The sequence below is a fragment of the Saccostrea echinata genome, unplaced genomic scaffold, assembly GCF_033153115.1.
Source record: "Saccostrea echinata isolate AGI-Se365-2 ecotype Australia unplaced genomic scaffold, CSIRO_AGI_Sech_v1 ptg000033l, whole genome shotgun sequence".
Lineage (NCBI taxonomy): Eukaryota > Metazoa > Mollusca > Bivalvia > Ostreida > Ostreidae > Saccostrea > Saccostrea echinata.
This window is the reverse complement of record NW_026889782.1, coordinates 12621272-12643142: the sequence shown is the minus strand read 5'-3', so window position 1 is coordinate 12643142 and position 21871 is coordinate 12621272. Positions and strand designations below refer to the sequence as shown.

Sequence of the window (21871 nt, the reverse complement as noted above, 5' to 3'; positions counted from 1 at the left end):
TAACTGCATATTTCAAAGTAAGCAGAACGCCTCTATCAGCTGGTTTTGTTCCACGATTCGTTCTCTCTTGCCTGCGATCGACGTATGTAGGTCACGATCTCTGTCATAGCCATTTCTTTACATTTTGCCCTCTCTAAAATTGTTCGGAGCGTAGGGATACTTATTCCCACTCGGGAACTTGTACTTAGTATTTGTAAATCCATGAAAACACTACTTTTTGCTTGAAAATCACATTAAATACATTTTCAATCTTGTTTTTTAACCGAAATTCTGATTTCACTGCATGTATAAACAGAAGACAATATTTCTTAGTGAATTGATAAAAATTAACATTCAAATATTTCCAATCAATCTTGCAAGTGCTGTTGTTTACATATTAGAAACCTATCCTTGCTTCCTACGGCATCACGTGTTAACATCAAGAGGAGTAAATAGTCCTGAAGAGTGAAGATAAATAGGAAATTGCAAATGGTAGTGATCAGAGGGGGGGGGGGGGCGCCATTGAAGCTGGTCAGCTGCTTACGAGGCTGACTTACGTCACCTCGAAAAATGATAAATTGCCACAAAGGATTCTGTTTGGAAAAACTTAAATATGTATTTTTTTTTTAATTCAATGAATTTCATACATTTCCCTTGTAAAGTAAATTCTCATAAATATGTATCCAGTATCATCCTACTTTCTCTTAAGCTTCATTAACCCTCTAACAAGAGAGATAAGTCACTTTGATAAATAACTGATAGTAATATCTTTCATTTTATTTTCAAATTGAAAGGCCTTTTCTGGTAAATTTTGCCCCGCACGTTGTTTCTAAGTTGCTTTTATTCTAAATCATAAATTATAGTTTTCTTTTAGAGAATCGTGCTTAAAATAAAATTTTGTATGAGTAAATATAGTGTTCACAAAAGTCACACTACGTAAATCAGATGACATGACACGTCTCTAAAAGGGTGAAAGCATCTCAAAATTGGATGTTTGACAACACATATAAAATTAATCAATCGATGTATCTTAAGCTGATGTGATTGATTGATTGATTGTCTATTGTTTTACGTCCCATTCGAGAATTTTTCACTCATATAGAGACGTCACCATATACCGGTGAAGGGCTTCAAATTTTGACCTTTACTCGGCACTCAGGGCCATTGAACAGTGAGGGATCTTTATCGTGCCAACGCCTGCCGTGACACGGGGCCTCGGTTTTTAAGGTCTCATCCGAAGGACCCGCAACTTTCACTTCAAAGTGCCGAGCGCATGGCGAAGGAACAGTTGCTACCTATTTTTTATCGACTTAGGTCTGTCGCGGCCGAGATTCGAACTCACGACCTCCCGATCACGGAGCGAGCGCTCTACCGACTGAGCTACCGTGAACGGTCAAGCTGATGTGATAAATATAAATAAACACAACTGTTTTGTTGTTATATCACAGTTGATTGGGAAAAGTTCAGGAAGGCACGGAGAACTTAAACAGATAATAAGAGACTTGGACTTCTGCGTCAATGAGAGCCATAATATGGGACCTGACATGATGTATAACACGTTTCCATTTCTCCGATTTCTTCCACTTCAACACACGAGAAAACTAGAGGATCTACGAAAAGCAAAGAATCGAATGATGGATATGCTAGAGAAAATATCGGTTAGATTTCTTGTTTATTAATTGTTTGTTCAATGTATTGTACTCACTGAAAAATAAAAATAAGTGACTGCTTAAGATGTTCTAAGTGTATATATACATTTACAAAAATTAAAATAGATATTGTAGAACATTCATTTCAAATACTAGAAACATGTAGTCACTAGAGTATCTGTAACTTTTTTTTCAACTTTCGAAAGAAAAAAAGTTCCAGATATTTTTTAAATTCAAATATTGATTACGAAAAAATCTGTTTCATCTTTGGTGACAGCAGTTATTTTCACAAGTATCAAAATACAGTCATTTGCTTTCTTTTTTTTTTATGTAGAATGATCATCCCGAAAATACAGGTGTATATCAGTCCCTAAAACAACTGCTCCAAGAACGCGATACATCCGGGCAACGATGGTTCAATGAAATTAACCTGTGGTGTTTAATTGTCAACATCGTCTCGGCAGGTAGATCAAGCCGACACTTCTTAATAAATGTGTTTTATTTACTCACAATCAGCGAATTTATTTTATTACGGATGAATACTTATTTTGCTTCAATATGTAACAAAAGTGCATTGCACAGACTTGATGATGCAATTCAAAGATTTACCAAAAAACTCAATGATTAAAATATAATTGAAATGTGGTATTTCGAACACCTCCAATATCACAAAGTAAGTTGGAGTTCCAAAACTCATTTTCTTAACATCAGTTAATATCTCAAATCTTCGGATATATTGAAGTTTTTTCTTGTCTTCATCGTGTTTGAAAAAACGAGAATTGACTGTATGTTTCTATACTAGCATACTTAACGTCAAGAGGGACGCTGCTTTCTCTTATACAAATTCTGGCAAAACGACCCGACCTCCAGAAGTCTATACAAATAGAAATCGACAATGTGATTGTTGTTGCTAGGAAACCCGATCTACAAGACAGGCAGCAGTGCCACCTGGTGGAAGCCGTGATTTTGGAAACACTTCGTTATATTCCGGTTGTTCCCATCACCTTCCATAACACACTTGGGGACACAGAGGTCAATGGTGTCTTCGTTGAAGAGTATACCACGGTGTGTCTATTAATTTCAAACATAATTCACCTTTCAGCAATTGTTTTCGTGTGCTGTACCATGTAAATTATTACATCTTCATTTTAGAATAGGTTAGGTTATTTAAAATTGATAAATTTATTAATTATCTTTAATATTTGGGCAAACTTTTCAAGTTATGAATCAATAAATGCATAAAGAGAATTATTGTATAAACTCTCTTCATACATGTAAATACAGTGAATGTTCCTGTATAAAGGCTATATAATTCATTTCTGTAGGTTGTTTGCAATTTTTGGACTGCACTTCATAATGAAAAAGAATGGAAAGACCCCTTTACTTTTAAACCTGAGAGGTTCCTACAGGAAGATGGAAGTTTGTTACCTTCTACTGATCCTGCAAGAAAGAGGTACGTATGTATATAGAAATGTCTTACAGAATCAGTATCCCTTACATGAAAAATTGTTTTCCTCTACTGCTCCTGCAAGGAATGGTTATGTAGAAATGTTCTACAGGATCAATATCCTATCTATGGAAGTTTGTTATACCCTCCACTGATCCTGTTTAGAAGATGTATGTGGGAATAATCTACTGGATGAGCATCCTTTTATTTATTTATTTCTTTATTTCCCGATCATGACAAAGAGCACACGGCGGGTGTTACCGGTTGGCAGGGGATGCTCACGCCTCCATGGCACCTGATTCCATCTCTGATGTTTGGAGGTCCGTGTTTGCTCTGCTCCTATTTTGTATTGTTTGGTGGACTTTTGAGCCTAAATACTGTTCGTTATCTTCATATATTTCATGGGAGTATATGTTAAAATCTATGTGGAGTTTATGTCTCCCAGTTGCTCTACGGAAGAACAATTTCTGAAAGGAGGCAAGCTTTTGACAAATAAATTGGTGTAGGAAGGATATAAACAGTCTCGTTTAAAGTCAAAATTTCCCAAATTTTATGGTCAATACAATGCCTTTGTCAACAAATCCAATCTATCATTAAGTCGACTATTGAGTGCCTTTTTTCGCACAAATTTTTAGACCATTATTTTTTCAAGCAATTGCCTACGGATTTCCCCGTTTACCCGATCATGACAGGGAACACACAGCGAGCGTAACCGGTCGACAGGGTATACTTACTCCTCCGTGGCACCCGATTCCACCTCTGATGTTTTAGAGGTCCGTGTTTGCTCTGCTCCAAAAATGGATTGATTTAATGGACTTTTGAGCTTGATATCTGTTCCTTATCTTCATATTTCACTCTACTTACCCTGCTAGGTATGTAGAAATATTCTTCAGGATTACAGTAACAACCAGACCCAACCTGACACAAAGCAGTCCCAGAGCAGTCCAGGGGACTGCTTTCTGGGACTGCTAAAGCAGTCTCACAGCGGTCCCAGAGCAGTCCCAAAGCGGTCCCAGAGCAGTCCCACAGCGGTCCCAGCGGTCCCAGAAAGCAGTCCCAGCAGTCCCAGAAAGCAGTCTCAGCAGTCCCAGTGGGCGGGGTCAATTAATTTAATGGGCGAAGCTTACTCAGAATGAGATAACCAATAAACAATGTAACTATATAAAAGGCAGTTGAAATTGATGAGCATTTCTTTCTGAGTAGTATCAACAAATATTTACAATTATGCGACAGTCATTTCTGAACTGTTAAGAAAATCACAGTACGCGTATAGAAACAAATAATAATTATTGAATGAAGAAGACGTTCACATCTATTAATAACATGAATATCTAAACACAATTATTTAGTATGTTAATTTTAACCAAAATAAACCAATTTCTTTATTTTTTGTGATTGAAATTGGTTTTCATATTTATTTATTTTTTATTTATTTATTTATTTATTTATTTTTTTTTGATATAGAAAATTATACTTGAATTGTTTATTTTCTACCAAAATTAGCTTTGAGTGAACAAAGCAGTCCCAGAAAGCGGTCCCATGGACTACGGGACTGCTGGGTCTGCTTTCTAGAGCAGTCCCAGAGAAGTCCCAAAGCGGTCCCAGAGTAGTCCCACAGCGGTCCCAGAGCAGTCCAAGAGCGGTCCGAAAGCAGTCCCTAGGACTGCTTTGGTGTCAGGTTGGGTCTGGTTGATACTGTAGTATCCTATCTAAGGAAATTGATTCCGAAAAGAAGAGGTATATAGAAATGTTCTAAGTATATCTCTTATATCTTAAAGATCTTTATAACCATAAAAGGTACATGTGAAAGTAATTTCTTTTGAGATCCCAGAAAGAATTTTTTTCACTCATATTGAGACGTCAATAGTTATAAGAGAAGAACACATTTAAGACGGTATGAACCTATACAATTGTTACAGGAAAAAAATTCTTATAATGTCCTAGCCCATGGGGACAAGCATTCCCAAAAATATCGTCCAAAAGCTTCATGATTTTCACATGTGTTTCTGAGCTCATATTAGTGAAGCAGCTCTAGATCTGACAAAGTCCTATGCATTTTTTCCATAGAATAATGGTTAGAAAATACTTCAATAAATGCCAATTTATTTTTATTTTTCCAAAAAGGATGGTTGCATTTGGATTGGGAAAGCGTAGCTGTATCGGTGAGGTGTTTGCTAAGTCCCGGATGTTCCTGTTTGTAGCTACACTTCTACAGAGCTTTTCAATCCTGGAACCAGAGGACAAAACACTTCCAGATCTTTTACCTGATAAAATGGCACCTGGAGTTGTTTTGCAACCCAATCCATATAAAATTCGCTTTGTTTCGAGAAAAGAATAGAATATATACATTCAGTTTACACGCATACAGCTTCATATTGGTCTGATTGATTTCTATGTATACAATCATATAGTCAACAATATGTTCGGGTTCAACCTAGGTTCATATTCTTCACTAAGGGTTTTCATCTTCAGCGATAGACCTTTTTGTTATTCTTAATTTGTTTTCTTTTATTTTTTTTTTCCTTACCGATTTCGTACAAGCGATTTTTTTCAGAAACATCTTGCTCCATTTTCATGAAACTTTCAGATCTAGTAGACCATTAAAAAATCTAGAGTGAGAAGAGAGAGAAGATAAGCAGGTGCGCGGTGCTGGCGTTGCAGTACTTTTCCCAGGGGTGTCGTGTGAGTTAGTTAGAGTTAAGGTTTGTGGGTTGTGAATGATTTCTGTTTATCTTGAATGGACAAAATCTCAGAGATGAAAGCAAGAGTTAATAAATTGATGTCGTAGTTGTGATAGAATCTCATGTTTGTGGAAAGGAGTGAGGAGGCCTCGTGAGAAAGGAAGAGAGTGAGTTTGACTGTGAATATATGCAGAAGTATTCTATTATTACATGTAGTGTTGTAAATATGTAAATAAACTTGTAAATACATGAAGAAAGTGATTATTACCAGTGACCAAAAGGACGGGAAGGGCCCCCGTCACAAATTAGTGAAAGACGAACGGTATATGTGTAATGTGTTATAGGCCGACATATTACATGTATTATGTGCTAACTAATTCAACGTTTATTGATATATTTAAGGTTCAGATTCAGGCTCTTGATATTTTCAAAATAAGAATAGTAAACATAAACAAATTCACAACTGGTTCCGTTTCGTTCCGTAAAATACCAATACCCACTACAATATTGGTACTTTGCGAAACGGAACGGAACTACAAGCTTATATTTTGTCTAAAAATATTTTTTATAGGGCCTGGCTATTTTCTCTACAGAGAACTTAGAATGATTGTTTACATTTTGGACGGTATTTGTCTATGGTTATGTTGATTATACGAGTAACTGAAATTTGTTTGTTTGTATGTTGTTTAACGTCCCTCTCGAGAATTTTTCACTCATGTGGAGACACAACCACTTGCCGGTAGAGAGCTGCAAATTTTGTCCTATACTCGGCACTTACGGCCATTGAGCAGTGAGGGACCTTTTTTCGTGCCAGCACCTACTGCGACACGGGACCTCGGTTTATACGGTCTCATCCGAAGAACCGGTCTCCACGTCCCACAGTGGGATTCGAACCCGCGACGTAAGGATCAACTCCTTACTCCGCGACTCTAGAGCATAACTGAACTTTGAGAGTGTCCTAAGAATTATTATTAATGTCTCTACAGTCTTACGATTTAGTAAAGTAAAAGAAATTCTCTTCTGAATTATTACCGCAATTTTATTGGATGCTTACTGGAAATGGCTTTTACGCACTAATTGTAGAACCAGTATGGTAGAAAATACGGATCTCCGGATAAGATGCTACATACGCCGACATACGTGTGCACTTAGAGATACAAAACTTTATGAATAAGATGTCTAGACTAGATTAAAAATTATAGTTTAATTAATGAGTTTTATAGATGTTTTTTTAGTAAATAAAGTAATTCAAGTACATTGATTAAAAAATAGTTTTTGAAATTCTACGAATTACATATGACGTAGATGATGCACCATTTCGTCATTGTATAAAAGAGAAGATTCTGAGAATGCGTTTGTCAGAATCCCGCTTGAAGTTCCACCTTGCATAGCTGTGGTATTATTTTATATAAGTGAGCATTTTAAAGTAAAGATATTTCTAAATAGTTTAATTATAAGTTATAGTGCAGTAAGAAACATTCATCAAGTTTAAAAGTAATACTGAATATTTAGAAACTTAGATTTATTTAATATTTAAATTAAGCGATATTTAGATTGTCGGTGCACTCGGGGTTCTGACCCTGGGAGACATAGAAAATTGTCTCTCCCAGTAAATTTATAGTTGTTATTTAAAGATTGTAATTTGTTAGCAGTTTGAATTCGTATTTTATTCTATTTTAATTGGCCAATAAAACTTAGTCAATTCTTATAGTTCGGTGTGGAATTGCACCGTTTGACTGAATTACGACAGTGCACCGTATTTGAATTAATTGTGTCGTTTGCATGAATGTATATGAGGTGATGGTAAATTTGCATGGCATACTTTTCATTTTAATGACATAGATTAAAAAAAAAGTTATAGATTTGTGGTGGTGGACTTTAGTGTGAGCATGCACGGAATTATGTTTAGATAGTCTTGCACCTTACACCGAGTCACTTTGAGAATTTATATTCGGAAATTAAGCCAAGTATATTTTAGCAGACCTAGTACCCAACACCGAGTAAGGTTAGCACCAGTAATGATGGAACTTAGAACCAATTAGCTTATATCAGTAGCACCTAACACCTGAACACCGGACTCCTAGAACCAATTTGCTCCAATAGCATCGGTAGCAACTAGCACCTTCAGACGGTAGCACCTTTCACCGAGTATAACGCGCAACTGTGACAATTGAATGTGATTATTATTATTGTACATCACACTGTGGATTGGGGACGTTATATAAAAATCTGTATATTTATTGTACCATTTATTAATTTAATAAATGTATTTTAAATGATCACACTTGTTTCATTTAAATCTACTTGACTGTACAGTTATTATTAACCCATTATTGTAACGTGCCTCATGGGTATCTACCACTTAAATCTACACGTTACAATTGGTGGCAGCGAATTTATATATACTTTAAAACCCGAAACGTTACAGTGAGTAATTTGGTTCCGTTCCGTTTCGCTAAATACTAATATCCACATGGATATTGGTATTTAGCGGAACGGAACGGAACCAGAGGATGGCCAATGTTGGCAAAAACAACTGTCTTTACTGAAATAAAATAAACGAGATTTCTTTAGCACTGTACTCAAGCATTTGAATAAATTCATTTTACAGTAATATCAATCATTCAATACAGCTTCCATATATAATAACGACAGATGTCACATCAAATGAAAACCCACACGACAAAATAATGTATAAGCTAGAACTTTTAAGCATTTTATTTTACTGTCCTAAAGGTTGTAGCGCTACTTCATTCATCCAATATATTATGCATATAATAACATTTACATAATAATACCAAAAATATATGGCATAGAAAATGTTTTACGTTACAGGTGAAGAAAATGAATATGCGTTTTTAATATCACTTAAATCCATATTTATCACTTTTTTCACAATTTAACAATCTCAAACCACACATTGACAGAATTTGTTAGTTCTTGGTATTTTTCTTTCTTTTCAAAAGGAAACCTATGGTTTCGTTTCGTTCCGCAAAATATCAATACCCGTGTGGGTATTGGTAATTTGCGAAACGGAACGGAACAAGATATGACTATCGTTAATTTTATTTTCTTTTTTCGTAATTAATATTACTTGAAATTAAATGTTTAAGTAAAATAAATAATTAAACATTTATTAAATTTTTTACAAAAATGTATAATATTCTCTTTATACATGCACGTTACTGAAGAAATTTATTTTCCTGCAGATATGATTTTAAAATAAAATCCTAACATACAAGACACAAAAGTATACTAGTATCTCTGGGCGTTTATCAACACAGTTTTAAACCCTTAACAATATGGTTCCGTTCCGTTTCGCAAAGTACCAATATTGTAGTGGAAATTGGTATTTTACTGAACGCAACGGAACCAGTTGTGGACTTCTTTATCTTTTCTTATTTTGAAAATATAAAGAGTGTAAACCTGAACCTTATAAATATATCAATAAATGTTGAAATAGCTAACATTTCTGGCGGCCCATAACACATTACACATATAACGTTACACAATACTTTTGAAACTAATCTATAAATATTTTAATTGATTGAGAAATGGTATTGAGTTTTATTATCAGCATCAAGGTCCACAATATATATAAATATATAGATGTAATAACAAATTATGAAGTAAAAATGATGTGCGTACATGTGCGATTTTAGTCTTTCTGAAAAGTCAAAAAACTAATTAAAAATCAGGCATATTGATTCTAATTTTCCTTGTCTTTTTCATATTGCTTTTCAAAATTTAATATACAGGGTTTTTTTTTTTAATTTAATTGAATATTAACAGAGTGCTTGCATGAGTAACATTACAAGTATTCAATTTCACTGTGTTTCGTTCCATTCCGCTAAATACTAATATCCACACGGATATTGGTATTTAGCGAACGGAACCAGAGAATCATGTCATGCTGGCAAAATTCGACAACTCTCTTTACTATACAGACTTGTCAGGAAACAAAATAAACGATGTTCCTAAGTTCTTGACGGTAAATTTGGATAGGAATGCGTCAATAATAGATGAATATCAATCGTTCAATACTGTTTACATATTAACTACAGATGTCAGCAAAAATTAATGCATAAACTAGCTTACAGGCGTTTTATTTTACAGCTCGCTACCTGACACTGTGGAGTAATTTATGTTAATTAAATAACATTATTTGTTTTTGTTTTTTTTAGTTTTACATTCATTTTTATTTCCCCATAAGGTACCCCACAACTAGTTTCGTTCCGTTCCGTTTCGTTCCGCAAAGCACCAATAGCCCCGAAAAGTAACGTCATAACGACGTTGGTTACTTTTTTTGGCGGAAGGCAATAGACTAAATATTACTTCGTTTTTATCTTAATATTTTAAATTTTTTTGAAAATATTTAAAATGACAACATAGAAAGGGTATAAGTAAATTAAATTTTGTCGATAATATTCGATTATTAAAGATTTTAAAGTAGTAATGACATAACTGTGTTTCAACCCTCCCTCCATCATTTGTTTTCAAATTTATCAAGAAAAATCCCATTACATATATCACCAACAAATTGTGTCTAGGTCTTTCGTCTATTTTGGTACTCAAGAGCATGTTCTGTGTACCGACGATTTATAAATGAAGGAAGACTACTAGCAAATACTACAATAGTTGATGTAACAGGGTTTTCTTCAGTCTTCTTTTAAAAGTCAGCATTTCCAGAAATTTATGGTCGATTTACTGACCTTGTTTCATACGAAGCAACATCGCATCGAAAGCTTAAACTAATATGTTTTAACAATTATTTGGCCATTATTTTCATACTAAATTTGACTACTGATTTCTCCGTTTACTTAATCAATACCACTCTACCGGATCATGCTTGATACCTCCTAGGAACCTGTCTCCGCCTCTGGTGTTTCCAGAGGTCTGTCTTTCTACTAGTATTCTGTTCTTCATTCGCATTGTTTAAACGATTTAAGCTGTTCACTTTTGTCTTCAAATTTACTTTTAGTTTTTCAGATGAAAAAGTCACTGATATATTGTACTGTGGTCTCTCGGACACTTCACTGTCTATTGTCGTCGAGTTCTGTGTTTTAAGTTGGAAGGAAGATCGCTATTTGGTCACTGCTTGGTAGATTAAACTTTGTAGATTTTGTGACGCCTTCTTGCTCTCGAGAGTTTTCGTTCAAAGAAAGATAAGTATTACGGAAAAATGCAACAGATATCCGAAGATGTTGATTATGATGAAAAGTGTGACTGGAAAGAACCAATCAGACGACACGGTGTAAAGAATAATTATAATGAGGTATATAATAATACATATTCGTGGTGGATTCAAACCATACTTTTATTGACAATTTCCATTCTAGATTAATAGAAAATCTTTATTCTCGAAAAAAGGAAGACAACCCCCTTCCCGAAATGACAATACATGTATGTTCGTGCCTGCATGACGGGTCAACATATGTACTCTTGTGGGTACTATTTGATTGAATTGACTTATTGTGGAATATCGTTTATCATGTTGAAAATAAAGAAACATATTCTGTGTACTCTTACATTTTTAAAAAACAAATTTCAGACAAAGAATTAAATTATATAAGCTACCTTATTTGTGGATTTTTTAAAATACATGTGAACTCTGTTTTTGCTTCAAAATCGTACTTTTATCAAGGAAAAGGTAACAAAATATTCTGGCTATAAAGATTACTTAGTTTCATTCAGCGTTTTAGGTTTCAAGCTTTTGAAAGCAAGAGAACAATGTATAAAATTTTATGTAATATACAGGTTCACTTTTATGTATGTCACTTTACGGTATGCCAGTATTGTCAACATAATTAAAGAATATTAAATGAAATGCATTATTCCTACACCAGTTCCTAAGATATTTATGAACAAAAATCAAATAAAATCTTAACATACGAACTTTTTATCTAGATACAAACCGATAGCCTCAATATTTGCATTTTGATTTCTTTCGATTGCATTTGGGGGGGGGGGGGGAGGGGAGGGGGGATAAAGCTACATTGGATTTTTCTTCAAAAAATAGTTTCCATAACTATGTTTTCTGTGTTAAGCTATGACATGTGCTTAATTTTTATATAATTATGTACTAGATTAATTTTTTTTTCAAGACGTTTGTTGTAAATAAATCATGAAAACACAAACCTTGCATCTTTTCCTTTACTTTCTTTATCTTGACGCGTTTTGTGTGTCATAGTTCCTCAGACAAGATGTATTACACTAAGAGATAACCAATACCCGTGGCAAACTCGGTGGCTAGTTAAATTTGAAAATCCCTAAAAATGACCGTTTTGTACCTCCTCTTGATAGCACTTATTTACTTTTTGATCATCCTTTTACTTCGATGGCAAAAGCAGCAACCATTCCCTGGACCAAAGGGCTGGCCTGTGTTGGGAGTTTTGTTGGAGCTAGACCTTATCCGCCTTCATTTTACATTTGATAAATGGAAGACACTTTATGGTGACGTTTTTCAGTTCATGTGTCTTGGGAGAAAGTTTGTCTGCGTTAACTCGTCAGACATCATGCGTGATCTTCTCCTCCGGGAGCCAAACGCAACAAAAATGGCCGGACGACCTGATTTCTTCGTTGAAAAATATTTTTATATGCACAAAAATGATGTTGTATTTTCATCGCCGGATAGGCAGTGGACAAAACGAAGGAAACTTTTGTACAAGATGTTAAACGCTTATGGCGAAGGCTTGGTGCGGATTGAACATCTAATTAAAGACAACTTACTTGCTATGAAGGAAGAGATTGATACCTTAAAAGGTCAAAGCATTGATCCTAGTGATCTTGTAGAGAGATTCATTTTAGAAACAATTGAAGTTTTGGTAAGTCGTGGTATAAATGATATTTAGCATTATACTTGGCAACTCTGTTTTTCCTTTTTATTTATTATCTCGCATAGTTTCCAATTACATACATGTGAATCATTAATAAAAGTACTGAAAGTACTAAATCGAGGTGACGTCTTCAAGTAATATGTGAAATCTATCCCCAAGTAATCTGGCATATATACACAACCTTACATCAAGAGAACCCAAAATGAAAACCATGCATTGGAAAGCAAAAAGTGAGCAATACGACAAATGCATTTTGTTTGATCTGTACAAAAATGAACTTAGTTTAGTTACTTTTAAACAAATGTGAAAATAATAACAAAAGAATCTTTGCCATATGAATGTGTAAAAAAAAAGGGGGGGGACCACCTGTCATATGTCTTTAAAATTAATCACTGATACATCTAGCATTGAATACAATGAAAAAACTCTCTTTGATTTTTTTTTTTTTGGGGGGGGGGGGGGCAAAAGCAGGCCCATTTAGACTTTTTTTTCAACTAAGTTGGTATAATTTATTTTATTTAATCATGTGAAGCATTATAGACTAAAATACCTTCAGATCTGTAGCACACTTGTCGAAAATGATGTTTTAATAACTAAAGTTCCATATATTCCTTCTGAGCACAAAAATGTACAAAATTTTAGAACTAATTCTCCGTATTTCAAGACAGTCATATCAAAATGTAACAATAGCCCTTTTTCCTAAAATATTGCTTTACTACATGTATATGCTTTCAAAACCAAATCAATCCCACGATAATTGTAAATAGCCCTTTTGTGCATTTGCTTGAAACTATTTCCAATGTCATTTTCTCCAAATTCATTTATTGTGCTTGTAAAAATGTGTAATGCCAATGAAGTGCAAAAATGGAATTCAAACCATTGTTTTCATTCATATTATTTTTTTAAAGCAAAAATTGAATTTCCAAACTGATTTTAATTCTTTCACTTTAAATTACCCCAAATCCAAGTCGCCAGTTAACGATACCTGCCCGAAGCAGCCGTGTAGGAAAATGTCATATTTAAAGAAAGGCATTCATACCACATTCTAAAATCTGACTTATCAAATAGACAGTTGATTAGGGTATCCATGATTTTAGTGATGGATTTAGTCCAGCAATTCAAAATCTATAGCTGTAAGGTTTCAAAATCGAAGGGAAATTATGGATACAACTATCAAAATACTTTGCATAAATGTAACGAGGGGACAAAAAAAACTGATAAACATGAAATAACAATTTTAAAAATATGGAAATGCCACTGACCACGTTTGAAACGCAGCATTCTGTTTAAATTGCTACTTACCTAGACTTAAAATTTAGGGAGACATTACTTCTCCTTCAGAGAAATTTAGGGAGAAGATTAAATTCTACGGAGACTTCTTAGTGCACATTGATCATTATTTAATCTTTAAAAATTAAATACATGTTAATGTATATACATGTACCTTAAATAAATTTATATTCTAAGAATACATAAAAAGACAAAAGGTATATTTAAAAAAAAATTATTATTTGATATTTTCCAATTGCAAGGCATATAAATGTATACCTGGAAAATAAAATTATACGTACATTGTCAATCTAAAGTTTTCAACTGATAGACTTAGGTTTATCAAAGTTATGTAATTTCTTGCATAGTTTATTTACATGAATTTACACTTAAGATTAAAACATTTTTGTCTTCTCATCTCTCCATATTTTCAGAGCCTTATCAAAGTAGTAAACTTGTAACACTCTCTTCAAAGTTCATTTGATTTTTATTGCTATTTCTTTTTTGTGAATGTGCATTTATTAATAAAATGAAAACAAAGAATAATAAATCATTATTATATTATGAAAACTAGTAAATCTACTACTGCATGCCGACTGAGCGACTTTATCAAGCAATCAGCCTTTTTTCACATGTTTGATCGGACAGTTAATAGCTCTAAAATAAATGTCTGTGTTCACAGCATGAATTAATCATTTGACAATAAAAATAGTAGAAATTCATCTCCAACATCTTTGGAGTGACACCGAAAGAGGTCCAGTTATTTTGCGTCTTGTGTGCAGAAGCGTAAATTCTGGAGATTTCCGATCGAGTATTCGATGAAGTGGTCATTAGCAGCGAAATAGGTACAAGCGCCCTGCTGTTATTCACCTATTTCAACAATGATCGATAGCACCGAACAGATTTATAAAATAGTGAGAATATTACCACGTATTCTTAACAGATAATTTTTTTAAATGATTTACAAAACAAAGGGGGTGAAAATGTTAAACTTCGCTTTTTTGATAATTTACAGTAAAGTTTTGAGCTCAGTAGCGACTTTTGCGCATCAGTCGCCCCTATGTTGATCCCTGAATTCATTTAACTGCATATTTCAAAGTAAGCAGAATGTCTCTATCAGCTGGTTTTGTTCCACGATTTGTTCTCTGTCTTGCCTGCGATCGACGTATGTAGGTCTCGATCTCTGTCATACCCATTTGTTTACATTTTGCCCCCGCTAAAATTGTTCGGAGCGTAGGGATACTTATTCCCACTCAGGAACTTGTATTTAGTATTTTTAAATCTATGAAAACACTACTTATTGCTTGAAAATCACATTAAATACATTTTCAATCTTGTTTTTTAACCGAAATTCTGATTTCAATGCATGTCTAAACAGAGGAGTATATTTCTTAGTGAATTGATAAAAATTAACATTTAAATATTTCCAATCAATCTTGCAAGTGCTATTGTTTACATATTAGCAACCTATCTCTGATTTGATCCTTGCTTCCTACGGTATCACGTGTTAACATCAAGAGTAGTGAATTGTCCTGAAGAGTGAAGATAAATAGGAAATTGCAAATGGTAGGGATCAGAGGGGGGCGCCATTGAAGCTGGTCAGCAGCTTACGAGGCTGACTTACGTCACCTCGAATAATGATAAATTGCCACGAAGAATTCTGTTTGGAAAAACTTAAATATGTATTTTTTTTTATTTTAATGAATTTCATACATTTCCTTTGTAAAGTAAATTCTCATAAATATGTATGCAGTATCATCCTACATTCTCTTAAGCTTCATTAACCCTCTAACAAGAGAGATAAGTCACTTTGATAAATAACTGATAGTAATATCTTTCATTTTATTTTCAAATTGAAAGGCCTTTCCTGGTTAATTTTGCCCTGCAAGTTGTTTCAAAGTTACTTATATTTTAAATCATAAAATATAGTTTTCTTTCAGAGAATCGTGCTTAAAATAAAATTTTGTATGAGTAAATAGAGTATTCACATAAGTCAAACTACATAAATTAGATGACATGACACGTCTCTAAAAGGGTGAAAGGATCTCAAATTGGATGTTTGACAACACATATAAAATTAATCAATCGATGTATCTTAAACTGATGTGATATATATAAATAAACACAATTGTTTTGTTGTGAAATCACAGTTGATTGGGAAAAGTTCAGGAAGGCACGGAGAACTTAAACAGATAATAAGAGACTTGGACTTCTGCGTCAATGAGAGCCATAATATGGGACCTGACATGATGTATAACACGTTTCCATTTCTCCGGTTTCTTCCACTTCAACACACGAGAAAGCTAGAGGATCTACGAAAAGCAAAGAATCGAATGATGGATATGCTAGAGAAAATATCGGTTAGATTTCTTTTTTTATTTATTGGTTGTTAAATGTATTGTATTCACTGAAAAATAAAATTAAGAGAGTGCTTAAAATGTTGTAAGTGTATATATACATTTACAAGAATTAAAATTAATATTGTAGAACATTCATTTCAAATACTAGTAGCATGTAGTCACTAGAGTATCTGTAACTTTTTTTTAAAAATCAACTTACGAAAGAGAAAAAGTTCCAGATATTTTTTAGTTCAGATTCTGATTACAAAAAAAAAAAACATCTGTTTCATCTTTTGTGATAGCAGCTATTTTCACAAGAAGTATCAAACTACAGTCATTTGCTTTCTTTTTTTTTTTTTACGTAGAATGATCATCCCGAAAATACAGGTGTATATCAGTCACTAAAGAAAGTGCTCCAAGAACGCGATACATCCGGGCAACGGTGGTTCAATGAAGTTAACCTGTGGAGTTTAATTGTCAACATCGTCGCGGCAGGTAGATCAAGCTGACACTTCTGAATAGATGTGTTTTATATACTCACAATCAGCGGATTTATTTTATTACGGATAAATACTTATTTTGCTTCAATGTGTAGCAAACGTGCATTGCACAGACTTGATGATGCAATTCAGAGATTTACATATACACAAAAAAACTCAATGATTAAAATATAATTGAAATTTGGTATTTCGAACACCTCGAATATCACAAAGTAAGTTGGAGGTCCCAACCTCTTTTTCTTAACATCAATTAATATCTCAAAATCTTCGAATATATTGAAGTTTTTTCTTGTCTTCATCGTGTTTGAGATAACGAGGATTGACTGAATGAATGTTTCTATACTAGCATACTTAACGTCAAGAGGGACTCTGCTTTCTCTTATACAAATTCTGGCAAAACGACCTGACCTCCAGAGGTCTATACAAAGAGAAATCGACAATGTTATTGATGTTGCTAGGAAACCCGATCTACACTTACAAGACAGGCAGCAGTGCCACCTGTTGGAAGCCGTGATTTTGGAAACACTTCGTTATATTCCGGTTGCTCCCATCTCCTTCCATTACACACTTGATGACACAGAGGTCAATGGTGTCTTCGTTGAGAAGGATACCACGGTGTGTCTATTTCTAACATAATTCACCTTTCAGCAATTGTTTTCGTGTGCTGTACCATGTAAATTATGATATCTCCATTTCAGAATAGGTTTGGTTATTTAAAAATGATAGATTTATAAATTATCTTTAATATTTGGACAAACCTTTCAAGTTATGAAGCAATACATGCATAAAGAATAAAAAAATATATATATTGTATAAATACAGTGAATGTTCCTGTATAAAGGCTATATAATTCATTTCTGTAGGTTGTTTGCAATATTTGGACTGCACTTCATAATGAAAAAGAATGGAAAAACCCCTTTACTTTTAAACCTGAGAGGTTCCTACAGGAAGATGGAAGTTTGTTACCTTCTACTGATCCTGCAAGAAAGAGGTATGTAGAAATGTTCTACAGAATCAGTATCCTTTATGTGAAAATTTATTTTCCTCTACTAGTCCTGCAAGGAATGGTTATGTAGAAATGTTCTACAGGGTCAATATCCTATCTACGGAAGTTTGTTATACCCTTCACTGATCCTGTAAAGAAGAGGTACTGTAAACCAATTTTAATTCGCGTGCGAGAAATTTTCGCGAGTTTCGCGACCTTCTTTAACTCGCGAATATTAATCGCCGCAAACCATCTATTTTGCTTTGTATTTGTAGAGACTATTTCCTCAGTCGCAAAAATTAATCGTCGCAGATTGATTTCAAACTGACGAATCGCGAATAAAAGTCGACGCAAATAATAGTTGGTTTACGGTATATAGAAATAATATACAGGATCAGTATCCTTTACATGGAAAGGTGTTAAAATCTACATGGCGTTTATGTCTCCCACTTACTCTACGTACGAACAATTTCTGAAACGACGAAAACTATTGACAAATACGTTGATGAAACAAGGATATCACAGTCTCGATTAAAGTCAACATTTCTCATATTCTATGGTTGATACAATGTCCTTGTCAACAAATCCAATCTATCATTAAGTCGAAAGTTGACTGACGTTTTTCGTACAAATTGTTAGACCATTGTTTTCTCACGCAATTATCTACGGATTTCCCCGTTTACTCGATCATGACAAGGAACACACGGCGGGTGTAACCGGTCGACAGGAGATGCTTACTCTTCCGTGGCACCTAAGCCCACCTCTGATGTTTTAGAAGTCAGTGTTTGCTCTGCTCCAAAATTACACTGATTTAATGGACTTTTTATCTTGATTACTGTTCGTTATCTTTATATTTCACTCTATACTGACCCTGCAAGGTATGTAGAAATATGCTACAGGATCAGTATCCTATCTACGGATATTGATTCCGAAAGGAAGAGTATATAAAAATGTTCTAAATATAATTCTAATATTTAAAAGATCTTTGTAACCATAAAAGGTACATGTGAAATTAAATACAAGATTCTTTTGAAATCCCAGAAAGAATTTTTTTTCACTCATATTGAGACGTCACTTGCTACAAGAGAAGAGCACATTTAAGTCGTATGAACCTATACAATTGAAACAGGGAAAAGATTCTTATAATGTCCGAGCCCTTCCAAGAATTCTCGTCCAAAAGCTTCATGATTTTCACATGTATTTCTGAGCTCATATTAGTGAAGCAGTTCTAGATCTGACAGAGCCCTATGTATTTTCATATGTATTATTTTTTCATAGAATAATGGTTAGAAAATACTTTAATAAATGCCAATTTATTTTTATTTTTCCAAAAAGGATGGTTGCATTTGGATTGGGAAAGCGTAGCTGTATCGGTGAGGTGTTTGCTAAGTCCCGGATGTTCCTGTTTGTAGCTACACTTCTACAGAGCTTTTCAATCCTGGAACAAGAGGACGAAACACTTCCAGATCTTTTACCTGAGAAAATGGCACCTGGAATTGTTTTGCAACCCGATCCGTATAAAATTCGCTTTGTTTCGAGAAAAGGATAGAATATTTACATACAGTTTATAGGCATACAGCTTTATATCGTTCTGATTGATTTCTATGTATACAATCATATAGTCAACAATATGTTCGGGTTCAACCTAGGTTCCTATTATTCACTAAGCTTTTTCATTAATTAATGTTAAATGTATTGTCTTTATATACTCACACAAAGCTTGCTTACGACTAAATGTATTGCGTACACTTAAATATAAATTAAAAAAGGGACTTGTTAATCAAAATATATCTATCATTTGTTCGACCAGTTGTAGAATATGGGGATGTGGTATGGGATAATTGCACTGAAGAACAATCCAAATTACTGGAAAGTGTTCAGGTGGAAGCTGGAAGAATAATTACATTCAGGCATTAGGTGCAATCCTATATAAGGAGTTGGGATGGGAACTTTAAGTTCAAGAAGGGAAAAGCATAAGCTCACACTGATGTATAAAATTCTTAATAACCTTACCCCTGATGTATGCCAATTCACTATAATTATAATTTACGCAACCCAAACTCATATCGTATCCCAATCACTCGAACAGTGTCTTACTATAATTGTTTTGTACCATCCACAATATCCTTATGGAATAATTTACCTGATGATTGTAGAACTTCCCCTACATTGCAAAATTTCAAAAAAAAAAGATTAACCTACACCAATCCCTACCAGAAAAATAAAGTAAAGTTGTACAATTATGGGAATAGAATTGAAAATATACTACATTGCCAGTTGAGAAATAAATGAAGTAACCTTAATGCTGATGTTTTTAAAAACCACCTTAATGATTCACCAAAATGTACAAATTGTGGATACCAAACTGAAGATTCATTACATTTTTTCATGTATTGCCCACAATATGTTCTTCAAAGACAGATGCTGATTAAATATATGAATGAGAATGGCATACCAATTAATATAGATAATATATACTATATGGTGCTGAATCCTTATGTTTAGAAGACAACTTTTCATTTTTTGATCATGTACATACCTTTATAAGAAACTCAAGACGTTTTCACTGAAATCTTAGTTTATCATGATATGCTAGGAAGAATAATATCTCATTTTAGGTATGTTAAGGAAATTTTTCCACTCTGATTCAACTTTATTATGTTTTTATGGTCTTTCTCTCTCTCTATTTGATCTCTCTCCCTCTCACCCTCTGTGGATTCACTTTATACATGTACCAATTAATGGTTTATTTTACATACTGCTTTTCAATGTTAAATGTACTTTATGTTTTTTTTTCTCTTTATTTTACTCTCTCTCTCTTACTCTGGGTTCACCATATATATGTACCAATTAATGATCTATTTTACATACTGTTTTTCAATGTTAAATGTACCAATAATTGTTATATGTACTTTGACCTATGGAGAGAACGATTATTGGCATTATGCCTGTCGTTCAATCCATTTCATTTGTAATGAATAAATATATTTTAAACTAATAAAGTTTTTCTATGTGCGCAAGAATTCATTCACATTCGAAACGGAAGTATTCCCTTTCCCTTTCAATTTTGTTTCGATTACATGTAAGTCTCAGGGGACGACCATTTCATTTTGAAAGGGGGGGGGGGCTGGCAAATAAATAATCTGTCATCGAAAATGTTGGAAATAAATGTTCTGTCCTTGAATGAAATGAAAATAAATGATTTGTTCTCTATGATCTGAAGAGAATTATATACTTAAGAGTTCGGCAATTTTCCTCTTTTTTCTTGCTTGTAATGTTAAACTGTTTAATACAGTGAAGAAGAAAACAAATAATCTGTCCTTGTTCATCTTGAAAATGAATGACCTGTCCTTGATTGGCGTGGAAATAAATAATCTGACTCGAAAAATGTTGCTAGCCCCCCCCCCCTTTCAGATTCAAAATGGTCGTCCCCTAACTCGTACATTAGTATTTTAGTTTATTAGGTAATTGACTGGCTCTGTACAATCTTTGCCACACACAAGTTTCACAACTGAAAAATAAACTGTCCGCTCAGTTTCTCTTAAAGAAATACTTGTTTTTCGACCATGGATAGACCTTTTGACGTGACCAATATGCATTTCAATAAAATTATTTTTCCCTTTCTCTGATTCCGCTTTCCCACATGCAGCTATCATCTCATTCTCATATCTCCGAAAATTGTTATTTTTTATTTTAAAAGTATGTTCTCAGTTTAAGGTTAAATTCGGTTTGAGATTCCTGGTCTGGTCTGTCGGCGCATTTTCTCCCTGTTACATTAGGTGCCATTGACCACGAGTTGCAAGCGACCTTCAACTCCTGCCATAGGTAAAAGAATTTAGGTTATTGTCTTTTATGAAGAAAACATAAAGAGGGATGAATGTGGAATTCAGTCGATCAGGTTTGAAGGCGGGGGTCAGATAGTTCAGGTGGTCGAGCTTCTGATATAGTCTAGATCGATTTGAGGGGTTCGATTCCTGGCCTGATAGTTTGCATTTACTCCAATTTGTCTCCATCTCTTCTTTACCACTGTGAAGGCCCATTCAAATCTATCATCAAAGGAAAAAACAACATGCACCAGTAAATAATTGTGTCAGTTTATTCCCCCATTGATGATAAGTCTTAACAAATATTCTCATATCAGGGATTGATATTAATTAATGATTGGAAATTTATGAGACCCCTCTGT

The 21871-nt window shown here is 34.0% G+C and overlaps 2 protein-coding genes across 2 annotated transcripts; both read left to right on the top strand.

Annotated features, from left to right (window-relative positions):
- The first annotated feature begins 1386 nt into the window (after positions 1-1386).
- On the top strand, positions 1387-7003 carry LOC133198670 (steroid 17-alpha-hydroxylase/17,20 lyase-like). The gene is made up of 5 exons (XM_061334707.1): positions 1387-1637; positions 1963-2092; positions 2431-2693; positions 2954-3081; positions 5200-7003. Exons 1-5 carry the CDS (start codon positions 1512-1514, stop codon positions 5411-5413), a joined length of 861 nt encoding a protein of 286 aa, XP_061190691.1. The 5' UTR covers positions 1387-1511; the 3' UTR covers positions 5414-7003.
- A 5028-nt stretch (positions 7004-12031) lies between these two features.
- Positions 12032-19329, top strand: LOC133198136 (steroid 17-alpha-hydroxylase/17,20 lyase-like). Its single transcript, XM_061334278.1, has 6 exons — positions 12032-12580; positions 16012-16221; positions 16566-16695; positions 17047-17315; positions 17564-17691; positions 19021-19329. The coding sequence occupies exons 1-6, from the start codon at positions 12032-12034 to the stop codon at positions 19232-19234; spliced, it is 1500 nt and encodes a 499-aa protein (XP_061190262.1). The 3' UTR covers positions 19235-19329.
- Positions 19330-21871: the final 2542 nt, after the last annotated feature.

Coding starts and splice junctions, on each gene's coding strand:
- LOC133198670 (XM_061334707.1), top strand. CDS start 1,512: ATGGGACCTGACATGATGTATAACACGTTTCCATTTCTCCGATTTCTT. Junction 1,638..1,962: donor ATATGCTAGAGAAAATATCG/GTTAGATTTCTT, acceptor TTTTTTATGTAG/AATGATCATCCCGAAAATAC. Junction 3,082..5,199: donor ACTGATCCTGCAAGAAAGAG/GTACGTATGTAT, acceptor TTTTCCAAAAAG/GATGGTTGCATTTGGATTGG.
- LOC133198136 (XM_061334278.1), top strand. CDS start 12,032: ATGACCGTTTTGTACCTCCTCTTGATAGCACTTATTTACTTTTTGATC. Junction 12,581..16,011: donor TAGAAACAATTGAAGTTTTG/GTAAGTCGTGGT, acceptor GTGAAATCACAG/TTGATTGGGAAAAGTTCAGG. Junction 17,316..17,563: donor TCGTTGAGAAGGATACCACG/GTGTGTCTATTT, acceptor TCATTTCTGTAG/GTTGTTTGCAATATTTGGAC.